At 38.1% G+C, this 17,689-nt stretch overlaps 3 protein-coding genes across 4 annotated transcripts; all 3 read left to right on the top strand.

Moving 5' to 3' along the window:
- Positions 1-641: 641 nt before the first annotated feature.
- Positions 642-5,886, top strand: kctd13 (potassium channel tetramerization domain containing 13). Its single transcript, XM_044332234.1, has 7 exons — positions 642-1,054; positions 1,799-2,059; positions 2,628-2,797; positions 3,427-3,516; positions 3,887-3,939; positions 4,070-4,265; positions 4,458-5,886. Exons 2-7 carry the CDS (start codon positions 1,822-1,824, stop codon positions 4,704-4,706), a joined length of 996 nt encoding a protein of 331 aa, XP_044188169.1. The 5' UTR covers positions 642-1,054; positions 1,799-1,821; the 3' UTR covers positions 4,707-5,886.
- A 550-nt stretch (positions 5,887-6,436) lies between these two features.
- Positions 6,437-13,857, top strand: hirip3 (HIRA interacting protein 3). Its single transcript, XM_044332291.1, has 8 exons — positions 6,437-6,553; positions 9,384-9,504; positions 9,652-9,796; positions 9,971-10,363; positions 10,486-10,640; positions 10,736-10,883; positions 11,427-11,525; positions 13,472-13,857. Exons 1-8 carry the CDS (start codon positions 6,480-6,482, stop codon positions 13,654-13,656), a joined length of 1,320 nt encoding a protein of 439 aa, XP_044188226.1. The 5' UTR covers positions 6,437-6,479; the 3' UTR covers positions 13,657-13,857.
- A 36-nt stretch (positions 13,858-13,893) lies between these two features.
- On the top strand, positions 13,894-17,640 carry antkmt (adenine nucleotide translocase lysine methyltransferase). 2 transcript variants are annotated; one of them, XM_044332289.1, is made up of 6 exons: positions 13,894-14,343; positions 15,090-15,253; positions 15,360-15,464; positions 15,550-15,690; positions 16,145-16,195; positions 16,821-17,640. In XM_044332289.1, exons 1-6 carry the CDS (start codon positions 14,238-14,240, stop codon positions 17,025-17,027), a joined length of 774 nt encoding a protein of 257 aa, XP_044188224.1. In that variant the 5' UTR covers positions 13,894-14,237; the 3' UTR covers positions 17,028-17,640. The 2 variants fall into 2 exon arrangements, with proteins under 2 accessions (XP_044188224.1, XP_044188225.1); XM_044332290.1 differs by lacking the exon at positions 13,894-14,343 and adding an exon at positions 14,401-14,863.
- Positions 17,641-17,689: the final 49 nt, after the last annotated feature.

Below are 17,689 nucleotides of genomic sequence, written 5' to 3'. Positions count from 1 at the left end.
GTTTTTAATGTCTTTCTGTTGTTTTATTTTATGTAATTATTTTATATTCATTATTTGTATTCTTTTTTATTATTATTATTATGTTATTTAATTCTGTGTTGTTTGTGAATCCCCCCTGGTATTTTGTTCTCAAGAATGTACCTCATGTGGATTCATGTTCTCAATAAAGTTTAAAAAAAAAAAAAAAAAAAAAAAAAAAACTCCACCTTTAGTGTCATAAAAAAGAGAGCAGTATTTCTTATATTTTGTGCATAAACCATGCTAAACATGGTACATGGACAATCTACTGCATACTTTAACAATCGTCTATGTACAGTAGATTTTTTTAAATTAGACTCTTTTAAAACAAGCTTAAAAAGCTTACTTTTTTTATCTCAACTTTTGTCATCTTCATATGTTTTTGTTTGTTTTTTGAGGCTGTAGCACTTTGAGATTCACTGCAAATGAAAAGTGCAGTACAAATTAAATGTATTATTATTATGATTATGATTATGATTATGATTATGATTATGATTATGATTATTATTATTATTATTATTATTATTATATATTATATAGTTTTTCTGTTGGAAACAGGAATTTCCAGTTCAAAAGGTGGCAGTGATTCCGTTACAAGTTGCTGTTGAACAGTTTTAGAACGTAGAAGAAGAAAGCAGCGGAAGAAGAAGATGCTCCAGTTTCGTTTCCGAGTGACCTATTTAGCTCCCTAGCTCCTCATATTAGCATCAGTTCATCATTTTTATGATTAATAATGGAAGTGGCCCTTCTTCGTTTGGGGTCTGGCTTATGTTTTTTAGTTTTTTTGATGGTTAATATCTGATTTGTCCTCTAAGAACCGGTACGAAAACGGAGGCGAGCTTTCAGCGTAACAAAAACAGACTAGCCGATGTTAGCCATTTTGATTTAGCTTGCTGTTAAAATGAGTTGTGAAACGTCAGCTGCGTTGTAGTTAAATTAATTAGTTTTATATATATTAGTTATATTAACACATTTAACGCCAGCTATCTCAGCGTAGTTACGTTCACTCCTGTAGCTCCCTTGGATGTTTAGCGTGGTAAGTAAAGTTACATTTTGTTAATAAATTATACAAATATATTATAACATAAAGCTTAATTATATGCTAACTTATTGTCGCTGTATCTTATAAGCCCGATAAGTAAAGCAAATATTATCTTAGCAACCAGACGTCAGTCGGTGCTATCATTTATGAGCTAACAGTGCTTCTGGTTGTTGTTAACATTATGTTGATCAAGCTAACACCAAAATTGTGGGACAACAGAAGCATCAGTGAGCTGACAGGACAGTCTACATGCTTGCCTCTAATGTAGGATGACTTATTGTACTTATAAATAATTTCTGCATCCCACTGAGATGAAGTGTGGAGAAAGCCTGGTTACAAACTGATACGCTTCACACGTAGGGGGTATAAAGAAGTAGCAGTGGTAGTAGTAGAAGTAACGTTAGTCTTATGTATGTTCTCTATTTTCAAGGACACATAGCTCTGCTTTCTTGGATTTAAGTATTTCATGCTGAAAATAGTGCCACTGTGGTTCTTCCGTGGATACAATTCATAATAGTCCTTTGTTCTATAAAGCAACAGGAAAACAGGAAAGAGTCAGAAATGGCCTAATTTTAATGGTAAAGGCCATTATACATATTTTACCCACACAGTTAATCGGTCAATTTAAGATACAATTGAAATAGTGACAATCCATATTGACATTGATAAAAAAAACTGTTCCTTGTTCTAGTCCAAACCTGTACTACAAACAAGCCATTGTATTCTTCTGTATTACAGTCAGGAAGTGACTCTTCAGCCCCATGTCTGCTGAGGCTTCAGTTGGCAGTCATGCTGCCGACTCGGCCCAGTCTGCTGTTTCCCAGCCCGCCTGTCAGAACACAGATGATCTCAGGAATCGAGGTCTGCTGGGGAGCAAGTATGTCAAGTTAAATGTGGGTGGCTCGCTGCATTATACAACTGTCCAGACATTAAGCAAGGAAGACAGTCTGCTACACAGTATATGCAATGGAGGCACGGAGGTTACCATAGACTCAGAAGGTGAGTGGACGTGTCTGACTGTTCTCACCTTTTTACTGCATCCACTTTGCTATTGTTTATTGTACATGTCACTTTAAGTATGACGTCCCCTCAGGATTTGTTATGAGGTGTTACTATCATACTTAGTTCAGGTGTTCTGTTTTGAATTTATATAAATTATGAAATCTTTATAAAATAAATGACTAGTACATAACTTCAGTTTTACATTAGTGTCACGTCACTACACTTCTAAGTTTTGCTCTTTCATAATCCAGTGTATTTAATTCAGATGTAAAACATGATTTTATCTACTTTAGTGACCCAACAATGAGTGAACATGTAACTGATTTTTGTGGATGTGCTGTTTGAAGTTTAAATACCCAAATGTTGGTCACTTTCAGGGCTTAAACTGAATGTGAGTCCTGAATTTATTCTTACAAGTCCATACTGCCTTTTCATATGTCTCAGTAAAATGTTTAAAAGGACTCACATCCATACCGCACACTGGGGGCCATTAGTCTACCATTTAAATAAATAGAAAATACAGAAGAATGCTAATTACTGAAAATCATTTTCCCCACTGTCCCAGGTTGGGTAGTTTTGGACAGATGTGGCCGACATTTTTCTTTGGTTTTGAACTTCCTGCGAGACGGCTCAGTACCACTTCCAGAGGACCACAAAGAACTGGATGAGGTTCTGAAGGAGGCCCAGTACTACCAGGTCCAGGGCCTTGTCCAGCACTGCCTCACTGCCATGCAGGTAAACGGACAAAATGCTTTTTAAAACAATTTTACTGGTTCTGTTTCTGCTCTAGAGCATCTAAGAACATACAGACATGCAGATGTGAAACAGAGAAATTCTCATATTAGCACAATATACTATTGAAGTATTTGAAGTATTTTAGAATTTCCTCGTCTCTTCCACATCAAATCCACCTCCCAGCTTGTCAGCTATCTCCTAAGTATCCCAGTGAGTTAATATGTGCCAAAGGACCAAAGTATCCTCAAAGTTGCATGTCTGTATTTCACTATCTTAACTCTTTATGATTTATCAGTGTCTGTTTAATAAAGTGTCAAAACAATAAGCTGATCAGCTGATAAACATGTAGTTAATACACACTATGTTATTCATTGATGTCTTAGTCATTTATTTTGTAAAAACACCTTCACAAATACAAAGAGTTACTTGCTTTTCCCATTTCATATCATAAATTTAATATATCCGGGTTTTGGCTATTGGTCAGACTAAACAAGAAATTCAATGCCTTCACTTTGGACCCTGGAATTATTGATGTTTAATTGACCATATAATGAACTGGTTAATGGATACGTCAAAAATAAATATTGTTTGCAGTTGTGTGTTGACGTACTTTCTTCATTTATCATCAGAAACAAAAGGATGTCTTTGAAAGTGTGTGCCGCATCCCCATGATCACCTCAGTCAAAGAAGAGCAGAGGATGATTGCTACCTGCAGAAAGGTAAATTAACTTTCATCTATATCAAATGGAGTAGTGACAAAAGTGTTTATTAGGATTGCAGCTGTCAAACCCTAGTTGTCCAATATAGTAGTGTCCTCTGTAGGTTTTTCTGTACAGAGAAACCTACATGGTTTGAAGAGACATTTGATGTAGAATTGTGCACCATGAAAATTGTTTTATTAGTTTTTTAATATGATTGTTAACTTTGAAAGAATTCATTTCACTGCCAAAATGTAAATCGTAATATTTCTAAGTTGTTTCACATTGTATGTACACAAAATTTGTAAAGACTATTTTTCATTTATGGACTACAGAGATAATCGTTATTTAACAACTTCCTCAGATTTATCCCTGATTCTTGTTTTTACAGCCAGTAGTAAAGTTGCAGAACAACAGAGGAAACAACAAATACTCTTACACCAGGTAATAATCAGGGCTGACTGTCCTACATAGGGCACGAAAACCTATCTATAGAGTGTGGAATACTTTTTTATTAAGAGTATTAATCTGCTCATTTGATAATAACTTACTCTTTGTTTCTCCCTGTGACCAGCAACTCGGATGATAACCTGCTGAAGAACATTGAACTGTTTGACAAACTCGTGCTACGGTTTAATGGCCGTGTCCTGTTTGTCAAAGACGTGCTGGGGGACGAGATCTGCTGCTGGTCTTTTTATGGAGAAGGCCGCAAGATTGCTGAAGTGTGCTGCACTTCAATTGTTTATGCCACAGAGAAGAAGCAGACCAAAGTAAGCATGACATAATGTGTACATTGCAGTAGATTCTTGGAAGTAGAGGAGGTAAATACGCTTTAATTACATGTTGGTGTTTATTTTAACCCAACTTTTCCGCTTTAACAGGTAAAAGCTTTCAACTATATTGTCCATTGAAAATAAATGTTGAGCCACTCACCAGCAAACTTTAACATCTGTGTTTTTTAGGTTGAGTTTCCTGAGGCTCGAATCTTTGAAGAAACCCTCAATATTCTCATTTATGAGAACGGTAGAGGATCTGGTCCAGGAGGCCTTCACCTTTTAGATTCAAGAGGGTCAGGTACATCACTGGGAGCTGGCCAATCAGAGGAAGAGGGTGCTGCGGGAGGGGACAGGCGAGTCAGACGGATCCACGTGAGGAGGCATATAATGCATGATGAAAGAGGGCACGGTCAGCAAACTGTGTACAAGGACTAATAATGTGAAGACATAAGGCATGGAAGAGTGACTTTATGTATGTTTGTTTTTTTGTTGGAAGCAGAATGAAAGAGATGTCCTTGATCATAGCAATAGCTTGAGTGTTAGTTATTTCATTTAATGTCTTTAGACATCACTGCAGTACGTGTAGGGGTTGACGACTGATTTGTAACCGAGTTGAGAGTCATTTGGAGATGAAAATGCTTTTGTTTACATGAAAAGCAATTGTGTACATTCTTAAAAATAGGAAATATGTCAATTTACCTGGGACACGAAACTGGCATAAATATTACCTTGCAAGGAACCTCCTGCATGTTACTGAATGGGCCTCAATGCCCAACACCAACCACACAGATGGATTTTATGCCTACTGTTAATATGGTTGTTTTGTGATATGCACTGCACTGTTTTTTCAGGTTGTGGAACATCTGTTGCCTTTTCATAAGTTGACAGTAATGAACAGAGGATGGATTTCGTGTTTAGCTTAGATACATTAACACTGGAATAAAACTGAGTAGCCATTTTTAGTGAGGTTCTCTACGAATGAGATTGTTGAGCAGCTCCATTTTCTTTATTTAAATTATTACTGCTGTTGCTTCCAGATGTTTTTTATTAATTAATTTATGAACCTAATTTATTGTTTGCTATTTAACTTTTGTATTGTATGCAATCTTTGTGTTATGTAGTGCTCAAGTGAATTTTAATTTTTGGAATATGATGCACTCCATGGCACACTTCAGATTTTGAATTTACTTGTGTAAATGACTAAATCGTGAACTTATGTTTCAGTTTCATGTTTCAAGAGGAACCATGACCTGTCCACCATTTCTTTGATTGTATTTGTATTTTATTCTGAGCCATGATCTTTTGCTTTATGTCTTACATCAAACCACTGAAATTTGTTCAAAATAATTGGCTGTACAGCAATGATAAAGGCTGTTAATCCTGGGTTGTGTTTTTATTCCCCTCAGGGAAAAGATAAGTATTCTCTTTCTAATATTCACCAGTGTCTTGTGCAAGCCTAATCACTCTGAATACTGAAACAAAAAAATTGAATGAGAGCAATATGCATCTCACACACTTAACAAAATCACCTTTAGAATACCTTAAAATATGCACTAATAAAACTTCCGTCCAATTGTGGTCATGAATGTTCTGAATAAATTACTTATGAAATTCAGCTTCACTTCTCTTTTTTTTCTCCTTCTTCCCTAAAGTATAATAAAGAAATTGACTCAGGAAACACATAACTGTTACAGAAAACAAATGGAAGTTACCCATAGTCATATTTTATTACCAAAGTTTATATTTTCAATGTGACTGTCCTCTTATTAAATTGAACAAAATCTAAGTTGAGACTGAAGTTATATATCACTTCGTTGTGACACATGCTATCGATCAGTGGTTCCCAACCTTTCCGGCTTGTGTCCCCTTAAAATAAAGCAAAGTGTATGCCTGGGACCCCTGGTCACACGTTGTGATGTCTGTCACTTAAACAAAAAATGTCTTTTTTTGAAAGATTTTAATAACTTTTAGAGGCCTGAGGAGATAAAACACAGTGCTTTACAATACATAAAACAAAGGTTTGAGGAAAGCTTGAAGAAAAAGGAAAAATATGTGTCAATCTCAAGTTTGGGAACCACTGCTATCAAGTCTATCAATTGTCCAAAGTTTTATTCTGAAATTCAATCATGAAAGGGCGTGTCTCTGGCGTCACTTCCTGTCACGTCCGGGTGCCTGGGCGCTAAATAGAAACCGTCGCAGTCAGGAATAATGGTGTCAGAGAAAGAGACAGCAAGGATCCGCAGATTTGTGTGTCGGCAGCTCGATAATGAGCCAGACTTAAGGTACAGTTAAGAGTTGTTTGAGCACGTTGTGTGTTTGTAACTGAGATTAAGAGCACAGGTTAGTGCAATGATTGTGAGTGTTTGAGCTAACTGTTGCTAACTTTGATCTACAATGACTGATAACTGCTGTCAGTTAACAGTATAAAGCCTCTGTCACACATAGATCCTACTGGGATAACCGTTCAGACGCCACTGGTGACTTTCACGATTCACACATACAGCTATATTCAGGAACATTTCTATCTTTCGCCTTTTCACACATGCCATGGCAATGCTGGTGTTGTATCGATCTGTTTCCCCCTATGCGTAGCCCCGCCGCCGTCCAAACGCGCGTTCACAAAAGCTCGCCCCCGAGGTGCTGTGCTCGTACCACCGAGGTACTATGGAAAGCGCTAAGGCTCAAAACTAACTTTTAGAAGTGAAGGGCCATTCAGATGACTATTGGTGCTTTCACAAAATATTTACACAATGACATTTTTAATAAATAATCATCAGTAATGTGGAAATAATGACTAAGTGGGTAAGGGCAAATAATAGAACAGCTACAACAGTCTGGCAAAATTCACTCTACTGTAATGCTTTAAAACCAGTAAAAGACAAAGGTTATGCCATATCACAATATCCAAAATCTAAGACGATATCTAATCTCATATCACAGTATTGATATAATATTGATATATTGCCCATCCCTAGTGGGAGGGACATAGACGCAAGGAAAGGACACAAGTGAGGGAAATGTGGATACAATTAAGAGACTTGGGATGTACTCCGTAATCATCTCACTGCTAATGTCTAAACCTAACCAAGTGAGTGTGACATGTAGTAAACTGGGTGTGTCATGTAGGTACTGTGAATCCACAGATAGACCTACTTGCACAACACAGCCGTACCGGCATTTTCCCTGAAATGTTACTAGGTCTTGAGGTGGGAAATGGGCGGTACCAATTTCCCTGAATATGGATCCCTGCTCCCATTCACACATGACCCCATGCAAGAAATGTTCCCAAACATTTCAGGGATAGACTGGATGTGTGAAAGGGGCTTGAGTAATACCCACTGACATTTACCTCTTTGAACACGGCTATTTAATGGTCATTTACTCAAACCATTTGCCAGCACTGCAGTTAATGTGCCATTTACTACTAATAACCCAACAGATGTGATACGGTTTGGCAATGTTTTGGTTTATCATCCCAACACAACACCGTCAGCCAACATTGGATGTGAGGGCCGTACGGGGCTAAAATTGAACTTTTAGGTCGCCTGGCTAGCTTCGTTAAGTTAGGTAAAGTTATCCATGTGAGGGACAGCTGCCAAGAAGAAGAGTATTTGCCACGATATTGGGATAAACTGCCAGTTTTAAACGACTCCTGCTGGTGAGATGTGGTATCTGTCAGTGGAATAAGATGCAATAATATTGTGTCAACTTCTGGTTAGTAAATGCAATTTTAGCGATTTGTCTTTTGGTAATTGTAATTGGTTTGAATTTCTTGTTTTAAAAAAAAAAAAAAAAAGTAGCGTCAGTTTTTTACGCTAAGTAAGACCACGTATATCCGTCTTTTAAATAAACAATGCACTTTGAATAAAGTCATTATATTGTAAGTATTTTGTTATGACTAGAAAGCCTTAACTGAAATAGTGTTTTTTTTTTAATCCACAGATGGAAAATTGTACTTTAAGTGGTGTTCACAAACTTTAGTGAAAATTTTGGTTAATCAGTTCTGTGGATAAAATCTATTAGTTGATATTTCTTTTATGTCCCCTAATATTTCATTCAAAAAAGACATTTAATCCTTTATTATCTGTGTCTGCGACCTCTAAATTTTGCATTTGACAATTATGAAGACATGCACATTTGGGCAGTGCAGACTTACTCATTGAGTAAAGTCTGGGACGTCTGCCCCACCCTGGTTTGGCCCCTTGATCTTGTCATTTGCCAACTGTGTGTCACAACCAAGCAGGTGGCTCCGGGTCTGAAAAGTGAAGTCAATGCAGAAGTGCCTTAAACCTGCATTCTCTCTATTGGCCAGCAGGGGGCGACTCCATTGACTCCAAAAAGAAGTCTGATTGTATGGAAGTCTATGAGAAAATGACCCTACTTCTCACTTGATTTATTACCTTAGTAAACATTTTCCTAATGAATTTATGATCTCAATCACTAGTTTCAAGTCTTCTTCAATACAGCATGATGTTCATTTAGTAAATTATGGTCCCATTTAGAGTAAAATAGACAATAAAGTAGGGTATGATTTAGGGTGTGGCTACCTTGTTATAGAGAAGTCGCTACCACAGCAGTCTATGAGGTGCTGTAGTTGGACCCTGGTGAAATCCTCCCCAGCTGCATGCTCTCGTCCAAATATGGTCACTTCTCATCACTTCTGGTTCCAAAAAAAACAAGATGGCAACAGTTAGAATGCCCCTTACATACCGCCTCACAATACCCATTGATCACTACTATCTAGCTGCATACTGTCTGATCACTGCATCAACGTGCTTCCCTGTCATCGCTCTGAGTCAGCTCACCGGTTCAGATCCTCTCTGTGTCTGTGGATTCATTAAACTCACAGCACTACAGCAAACTTCTGAACTGGACTTGAATGATTTTTTTCAACAACAGTCACTCAGCCTTCAGGATTCATAGTCTTCATCTCTTTAAAACCAGTCATTCAGTATAATGTGGGTATTTATGTTCATTGTTACCATTTTCAGATGTGTTTCTCATTCTGTATTCAGAAACACAAACTGTCAGGTTAATTATTCAGTATCTGTTACTGCAAATAACCTTCTCCCTCACAAATCTTGATGAAAGCTTTCTGATGTCTTATTTCAGCACACTGACCTTAGGAATTTTAAAACAGCGATATTTGGCACGTGAGGGATGTGAAACATTAAGTCCAGAGGCCAAACATTTCATGAAACAGGTGGTTAAAGAGGAACTGATGAAAATGCAGGTATGTGAATTCTTCCTGTGCAGCTCATATATGCTTCATTCTTTCAGTGTTTTAAGTTGTTGAAGGGGGATCATTTTAGTGCTGTAGTCATTACTCTTGTGTAAATCCTGATTTTTTTTTTTTTTTTTTTTTTTTTTTTCCTGCAAGGAAAATGACCAAAATGGATGTGAGTTGGAGACAAAGATGCCCCAAAATAAAAGGAAGAGAGAAAAGGAAAATGACGAGGTGATAAGTGAGGGTGAAGATGAATCCCGTGCAAAGAAATCCCGTCGTCAGTTAAACTCGTCATCAGGTGGGTTATAACTGTTCTTCACATGAAATGCATTTAGATGCCTGTAGTTTTAATAATCTATAGCACGGTCTACTTTGTGGTGAAATTTCCTTCAGTGTGTTGTGTTTCTCCTTTAGTAGAGCATGAAATCTTTGTGTTTCATGTGTTATTTTCTTGTTGTGTGGCTAATGACAGAATCCGAGGATAAAGAGGACCGCAAAACAGGAAGTGAGGAGAGTGAAGAGGAAGAGCAAATTAAAACTGGATCCGAGGATGAAGAGAAAGAGGTGAAAAAATCAAATGAGAACAGCAAACGGCAGATAAACAGTGAAGATTCAGCAGGTGAGGAAAAGAATGAGTCAGAAACGAGTGGGAGTGAGAGAAGCTGTGCTGACAGTCCAAAAGAAAAGGTAAAAAAGAAACCACATACTACAAAGAACGGAGCGATAACGAGCAGTAATACGAGTCGAGGAAAGAAAACACCACAGAGTGACGAAGAGGATGAAGATGACTCAGATGACTCAGATAATGGGTCGGAAAAGAGTGACAAGAACAATGAGAATGAGTCCGCCGCTGACAGTGAAAAAGGTGACTATGAAAGCTTTATGCTTGCATATCCCATCAATAAAAGTTCATTCATTCATATTGTATCTGAAAAAGATAACACACTTTTTATATGACTTGACATGACTTTCCGTTGTGGTATGCAGAAGAAAAAGTCTCAGTGGAAAAGAAAACGAACGAGTCAGATTCGGATTCATCATCACTCCCCTCTCTGGATGAACAGGACAGTGGGACAGAAAATAAGAAAGATACTGAAAAGAAGAAAACCGTGAAAACAAAGGAGAGCTCGAAAAGTCAAAAGGTGACTCGCCATGAGTGATGTTATAAATCAGAATTGGAGGAACGAAGTCCGCATCTTCTCTTCACAACCTGTCTGACCTCTGACTTATCCTGCAGGAAGAAAACAAAGCAGTTGTGAGGCTCAAACGCTACATTTCTCTCTGTGGCGTGAGACATAATTACAAGAAGCTTCTCCAAGACTGTCGCTCCGTTCGTTCCATGGTGGCTGTTCTGAAGAGGGAGCTTGAGGATCTTGGTGTCCAAGGTCAGTGGGAATACATTCACCTTTTAACATAATACACATCCCCAAATTCAGGTTTCACATTGGCCCATGAGAAGGTATCTTGAAAATGTATTTTCAATGACCTCTGAGTGGTAAAACAGTAGAAGGGATGTTTGTGGCCTGAGAACGTATCCTGATGTTTTTGATGTCCACGGGCCAATTGTCTAGTGTCACTAGACGGCCAAATTGACGCACAAAATGCACAAAAATTATAAAAATCTAACTGGCAAGCTTCCAGAAATTTACCAGGCACCTACATCTGTATTTTTTTCTTGCTTTCTCCCTTTTTATACAATTGTTTAAATACTGTACATAAAGTTTTTGGTTTTGCACATAAAAGAATGCTAGATGAGCCTAAAACAAAAACCTTCAGTGGACTATTAAATTGGTAAAACAGCAGTGTGACATTTGTCGTTTGTGAACAGTGTAAAAACAATTTTAATTTTCTCCATAACTGAAACAGTTCGATAAACTCAGAGAATCACCTGTTAAAGTAATAATATACATAATTGTCTTTTCACACAGGTAATCCATCTATTATGAAATGCAAAAAAATCAGAATGAAGAGAGAAGAAGCTCGGGAACTGGCTGAGCTTGATGTCAGCAACATCATTGCCACACAAGGTAACTATCTGGCAGTTTTTTGCACCCATAACTATGTTTTCCAGTTTTATGGAGGAAGGCAGTAATTAAGTATTAATGTATATGCCAAGCAGAGTTTCTCATAATAATCCATGAACCATAGAAGGAAAAAACAAACAGAGTTTTGCTGTTGGTTCCCTCCAAGCAAAAATCAGTGCAAAATTGGGTAGTAGCATGCAGTTGCTCATTGGAAACACACTTGCTTTATAAAATACAGATACAGAAATACATTTCTGTGGTTCAAATCCACATTATTCAAAAACCTGTAACAACACAAGTACCAGTGGATATAAATAAATATAAATATGCTCTATAATGAACATGATACATACCAGAATTTGTGGAAATTACATTTTTGTGGCTTTAATCTGTAATTAGGTTTCATTGTAGTTTGAACAGGAAAGACAATTTGATTTTACACACAACTCAATATGAATACCAGAAAAGCAAAAAGTTCATTCAAAACTATCTTGAAACAATTAAGGTTTCACAACACCTTAGAATTCATACAAGAATTATTCCAAATACAGGCAATAGCCTTTTGTTACTGTTGTAAGGCCGATAGATGCTATAAATGTTTTCTCATGCTGCTTGCATTGTTGAAATGCGTCAGGCTTTCTTGGTCACTAAAGGTTATTTAAGTAATATCACACGTGAGGGAGTGCTGTTGTACTGAATATCAGTACAGCTGTGATTCAGTTGTAGGTACGAGGCTGCAGGCTGAGCGTCGAAGATAATCACAGCCGCATCATGTACATTTATCAGTCTGTTTCCATTTATTGGGCAACCAGCCAGTGTGTTGACAGTCACTTTGTTGGCATGTGTGATTCCGATGAGTCAACGGCTTGATCAGATAGTACGTTGCTCCATCATTTCCCGCTCTCCGTGGATGGTCTCCAAGTTTTTTGTTTACTGATATTTTTTTTTTTTATGTTCCGCGACTCATTATAAATCACAATTCACATCGTAGCGTCTCACTGCCATGATCTCCCTCGCCTCAAGTACTGCATCAGACAGTTTCTGTATGATGGTGGCTCTCCGGCTGTGGTTGGTGTAAGACCAAGGCACCAGACAGAGGGGGTTTCCTCGCTCCTCAAACATAGCGCCCCTCCGATCTTCTCTGTCACTCTCCAGTGGGTCTTTGTGGTTTTTTTGTTTCTTCGTTGAATGTCATGGTGAAATACTTTGCTCCATTCTCATCACGTTTTAGAATGAATGAGTCAGGTTTGAGATCCCGATTCCCGTCTTTACCCCTGTATCCAAAGTGTAACTGAATATCGAACCAGACTTTGTTCAGTAAACATTTTGTCTGGACTTAGTGCTGCAGAATATTTTAAGATGTGCTGGTCTTTTTATCAGTGATCTTTTTATGACGATCACTGATAATTTAATTCTATTTGTGGAAATCTTTGTGGTGCAAAGTTTGTTGCAATGTGAGATAGATAACAACCACTAATGTAATTATAGTTAAAAGTCCCAGTGCTATTGTACTCTAGCACTCAGTACTCGTGGTATGCCTCTTGTCCAGTCAAATTACTTGGTTGAATCTAACTGTTGTATAAAGAAAAATACTCATTTTGTGGTGATACTTATGCAGAGTACATGTAAACATAGTAAGAAATGTTAAAGAAAAGGCTTTTCAATCAAGCATTTGTGACATTATCTTTGGGTCAGATGAAGAATTTTAGAAGTTCACTGGTATCCCAAGTGGGTAACTGTCCAAAGCGTTAACATTGTGTACATAGCACATGAGTAATGATAGCTATAGGTGTGGCTTATAGCCTGGTTGGATGGGGAAGTGCAAAGTGTATAGTCATGTCATTGTTGCAATCATATAATCTATGATTTTGTAATTTCGAAGTGATTAAGTCACTGATATTATTTGTATTATTGCGAAATATGAAAATATTAATAAATTATTTTTTCAGGTCGACCTAAACGGCGAGGAGCCTCAGCATGGCAGAAACAAGAAGACCCTCCATCCTCCGCATATCAGCGCTCTTTGAACTCCGGCTCTGATAGTGATCAGGAAAATACAAACAGAGGGCGCAGAAGAGCAACAGACTGGTCTAACCTGCAGGGAATCATCAGTGATGATGCTGACAGCGACTGACAGGGACAGTTCTTCTTCCAGGTGTTCAGATGCCACTCGGATATAGACATTCCTTTTCCTCTGTTCAAGTGGGGCTTTGTCTTGTATATGTTGTTTTGATACTAAATATTTACAAAACATTATGCGAGAAAATTGATACATAATTTTTTTTTTACAGAAAATAATGGAAAGTGATGATAAATATAATTTAATGTACATTTATGTTCAGTTTCAAATAAAATATTGTGCTCATTTGTAACAACTATTTTATTTTACCTGAGGAACAAAAAACTGAAAAGGGTTGATTTAGCTTTGAATCTAACTGGGATGAAGGAAGGCAAAACAAGGAAAAAAGAGACCTGACAGCACAGTAAAAAAACTTGCTAACTGAGCCCATAAAAGTAGCAGGAAGCAAATAGTAGTGATCCCTTGTGGCTAGAAAGTCAGAGTTCAGGCCTTTTGTGTTTGTATCCACCCTGCTGAAGTTTTATTGAGGAAAACACCTAAGTTTCAGAAGTGCCTCTCTATAACTCACACCAACCCAGTTGGAAATCACTGCTGAAAATGTCAGGTGTTAGCTGGAATTTCGGGAATTTCACCCTATGCGTCACATTCCCGGAACTAACGTACGTATGCTCCCGGATGGACGGAATATTTCCGAAGACGGACTGGTCCGATGTGGTAATGTGTCCGCCCGCTCTCCTGCAGGTCAATGAGATATTATCTATTACTTTAATATGCACACTCCTGCTGTGTTGTTTGTATATGGGATTATAGGCCTTAAAGATGTTTGCTAATAACGGAATGTGTCGATACTTAGCCAGATAACTTAATTACAACGTAATAAACTTCACCCTCATATCATTTCAATACCGTGAAGGTTAATTTACTCTTTAAACTCTAAAGCTTTATATATTTTGACCACCGGATGTTACTGTACTATACATATGGGACGAAATGTTCTTCAATGCTGCTCCCAACACACATTAGCACTTTCTCTAAAGCAGTAGAGTCTCCAGTTGTGAGCTATTTGTTGTCATTTGTCTAAAAAGAAGACACCAGCACATCAGCTGATTCGCTGATTAGTACATCGCCAGTGTCTGTAAACCTCTCTGGCTTTTGTGTAGAAGGAAAAGAGGATTGTCAAAGAAAAAACACCATGTTGTAAGACTGACTATCACCACAAACTCCATCCAGACACTCAGCTGAAATAACAAGGGACATACAGGTGGTAATAATCAATGATGTGCTATTCTGCAACCACCGCACTGGGGCACCACATTTTTGAGCATATACATTACGTGTGTGCATGTAGAGATTATTGATATGTCTCACATGTATTGCATACAGCAATAAGAAGATTTTTTTTACAGCAATAGCTAAGCCACTGCTGTCTAGAATTTTCTCTAGAATTTACATTTACTCAGATCCTATATTACATCCATGTCATGCAGAAATGGATGACGATGCACCAAACGAGGCCTTTGCTGAGCTCAAGACCAGGCAACTTGGAGGTTGGGATGTGGCTCAGATAGCTGCTGGCACAGGGCTTGCTGTATATGCTATGTGGGTGGGAATCCTCCAACCAGGCTTCAGAAAAGTCCCCTTGAGGCTACAGGTATGATCTACACATTTATAATACTTTGAATAACTATTGATGCAGCTGCTTGGGCAACTCATACCTCTGAAAGGCTTGAGAATCAGGGCTGTAATATATCTTCCAGGTCCCATACATCCCTGCCAGCAAAGCCCAAGTAAATAATGTAATGACATTACTGAGAGGTCGAAAGGGAAACCTTGTGGATTTGGGATCTGGTGACGGCCGTATTGTAAGTACAGGCAAGCTATTTGTGCTGACCTTTTCTCACACTGGTGAGAAATGCATTTTGATTGTGGTCATTTTTAACCCTTAAGGTCTTGGAAGCCCATCGGCAGGGTTTCACTCCTGCTGTTGGATATGAGCTCAACCCCTGGCTCGTTCGAATGGCCCACTTTCATGCGTGGAGAGCAGGCCACCACGGAAAAGTGTCGTACCGACGAGAAGATCTCTGGAAGGTTTGACATTTGTCACTTGTGCTATGGCATTAGTAACACTCCTGTTCAAATTTGACAGCTGAATTATCAGTTAGGAGGCTTTGATGCAAGCTGCACCACCATGAAATGTAAACATTAATTTTGACGGTATTACTGCATTTGTTCTTGCAACAGGATATTATTGCAACAAAATCATAGTTTGAGTGGAAATATCCCCACTCCTTGTGTGCAGGAAATAAAAAGGAAATAAATTTTGGTGGAAGGTAAAGATAACATGAATGAATCAGTCAGCATGGTTTTCCTCCCTTCAGCAGGAACCTTTGCAACCATTAATTTAACAGTGTCAAGGAGTAAATCCTGTCAGTGTTTTATGTGAATACTAAAGAGTATTTTTTTAATGAGATTATTGTATCCATATTTAAATCTGAATTGTTTATTATTGCCAATTTACATGCTGCCTTGTATCTCATCACAGGTCGACTTGACAGAATGCAAGAATATCACAGTGTTTTTGGCACCTAGCGTGGTGAGTAAAATATAATATATATAATATATATATATAGATGGATGATGGGCCATCTCGATATAGCTTAAAGCCAAATTATGCAACAATAAAGAAAAAATGAGGATGAGCTCTTTAAAAGCCAGATGAGATGAGGCACAGTGGGTCACCTGCAGGCGTTACAGAAACTCTTGTCTCTTGTCTGTCTTGAAACAGGGAGCCGTTATGCCAGGTGTGATGTAATATGTTGGGTGATTTAATATCAGATCTTGGAGCGTAGAGCTCCTTGCAGCACCCCTGTCTCTAGTAGGATATCTCAGAGGACAAGAGTAAGAAATTTCACTTGGTTGGGCCAAATCTATTTGTTGCCCTGGTTTTAATCATGTTTGAGTATCACACTGATGGTGAACACAATGTTTTAAGAAATACTTTTCTGTCTGAATTGTCTCTAAATTATTTGTTATACTATTTCAGTCAGGTGGTTGCAACTTTTCAGTTTAACAATTATTCTAGGAATAATCTGTCAGCACACGGTTGAGGTGCAGTTGCAGTCAGATGTATTATTATGGGTCAATACCAGTAAATGTAAGAAATTTCAAACTCTGTTCGAGTATTGCAGTAATTTTTCTTTGTGCTCTTGTGTTCCCAGCTTTCATTATTGCAGGAGAAGCTGCAGGCTGAGCTTCCCGATGATGCTCTAGTGGTAGCTGGTCGTTTTCCCCTACCTGACTGGACACCCTGCAGGATTGAGGGACATGGTGTGGACAGAGCCTGGGCATATAGCATGCAAGCACAAAGACAGCACACCCGCAAGGAAAATGACAAGGAGAAAGAATCCACTTTGAAGCTACCTTGATGTTCCTCGTCGTTTTCCCTCAGAGAAATTAAATTATATATCATTAACTTACTTCTTTTAAGATGTAAAAATCCTTCTCTTGGAATATCAAGGACCTTTTACTGACTCAAAACAAAACTAATGACACTGATTGGATAGTTTCTGACAAACTGTGCAAAGTCGGTGCAGGGATCAGCACGCATGTAGAATTTCTGCATAAAATGCTCTTTTACATTGTTTTGATGGATTTTATTTGTTATTTGTAATGTTTGAATTTCCCCAGAGAGGGTTTCTCTCAACATTAAAGGAAAACACCTTTACCTCTGAAACCTTCCTGGGGACAACAAGCTTTTAATACTGTATCATCTGTAGGTGATGCAACTTAATGTCATTTCCTTTTTAAGTGTTCTGTTAATTTTATCCATTATTGTTATTACTGAGTGAGTAATAACTCTTAAATAAATCTTTCTGAGAGAAAGAGGAAATAGTTAAAATGCCCTGTGGTTGATGGTCAAAGGCACTCAGCGCTGGGGAGTCTTTGTGTCAGCAAGTGTGGAATGTGGCTATTCAGGCTCTTTATGTCAGAGGTGGCTACTGTGAAATGCTGTGAATAAAGGGTTCAGATGTACCAGTATCCCTGTGTACAGTGCATCCTTTGCCAGTTTGACACAGTTAACTCTGTA

This window comes from Thunnus albacares, chromosome 17 (genome assembly GCF_914725855.1).
Source record: "Thunnus albacares chromosome 17, fThuAlb1.1, whole genome shotgun sequence".
NCBI lineage: Eukaryota > Metazoa > Chordata > Actinopteri > Scombriformes > Scombridae > Thunnus > Thunnus albacares.
The sequence above is the reverse complement of the archived record's forward strand: the minus strand, read 5'-3'. Positions and strand labels throughout refer to the sequence as shown.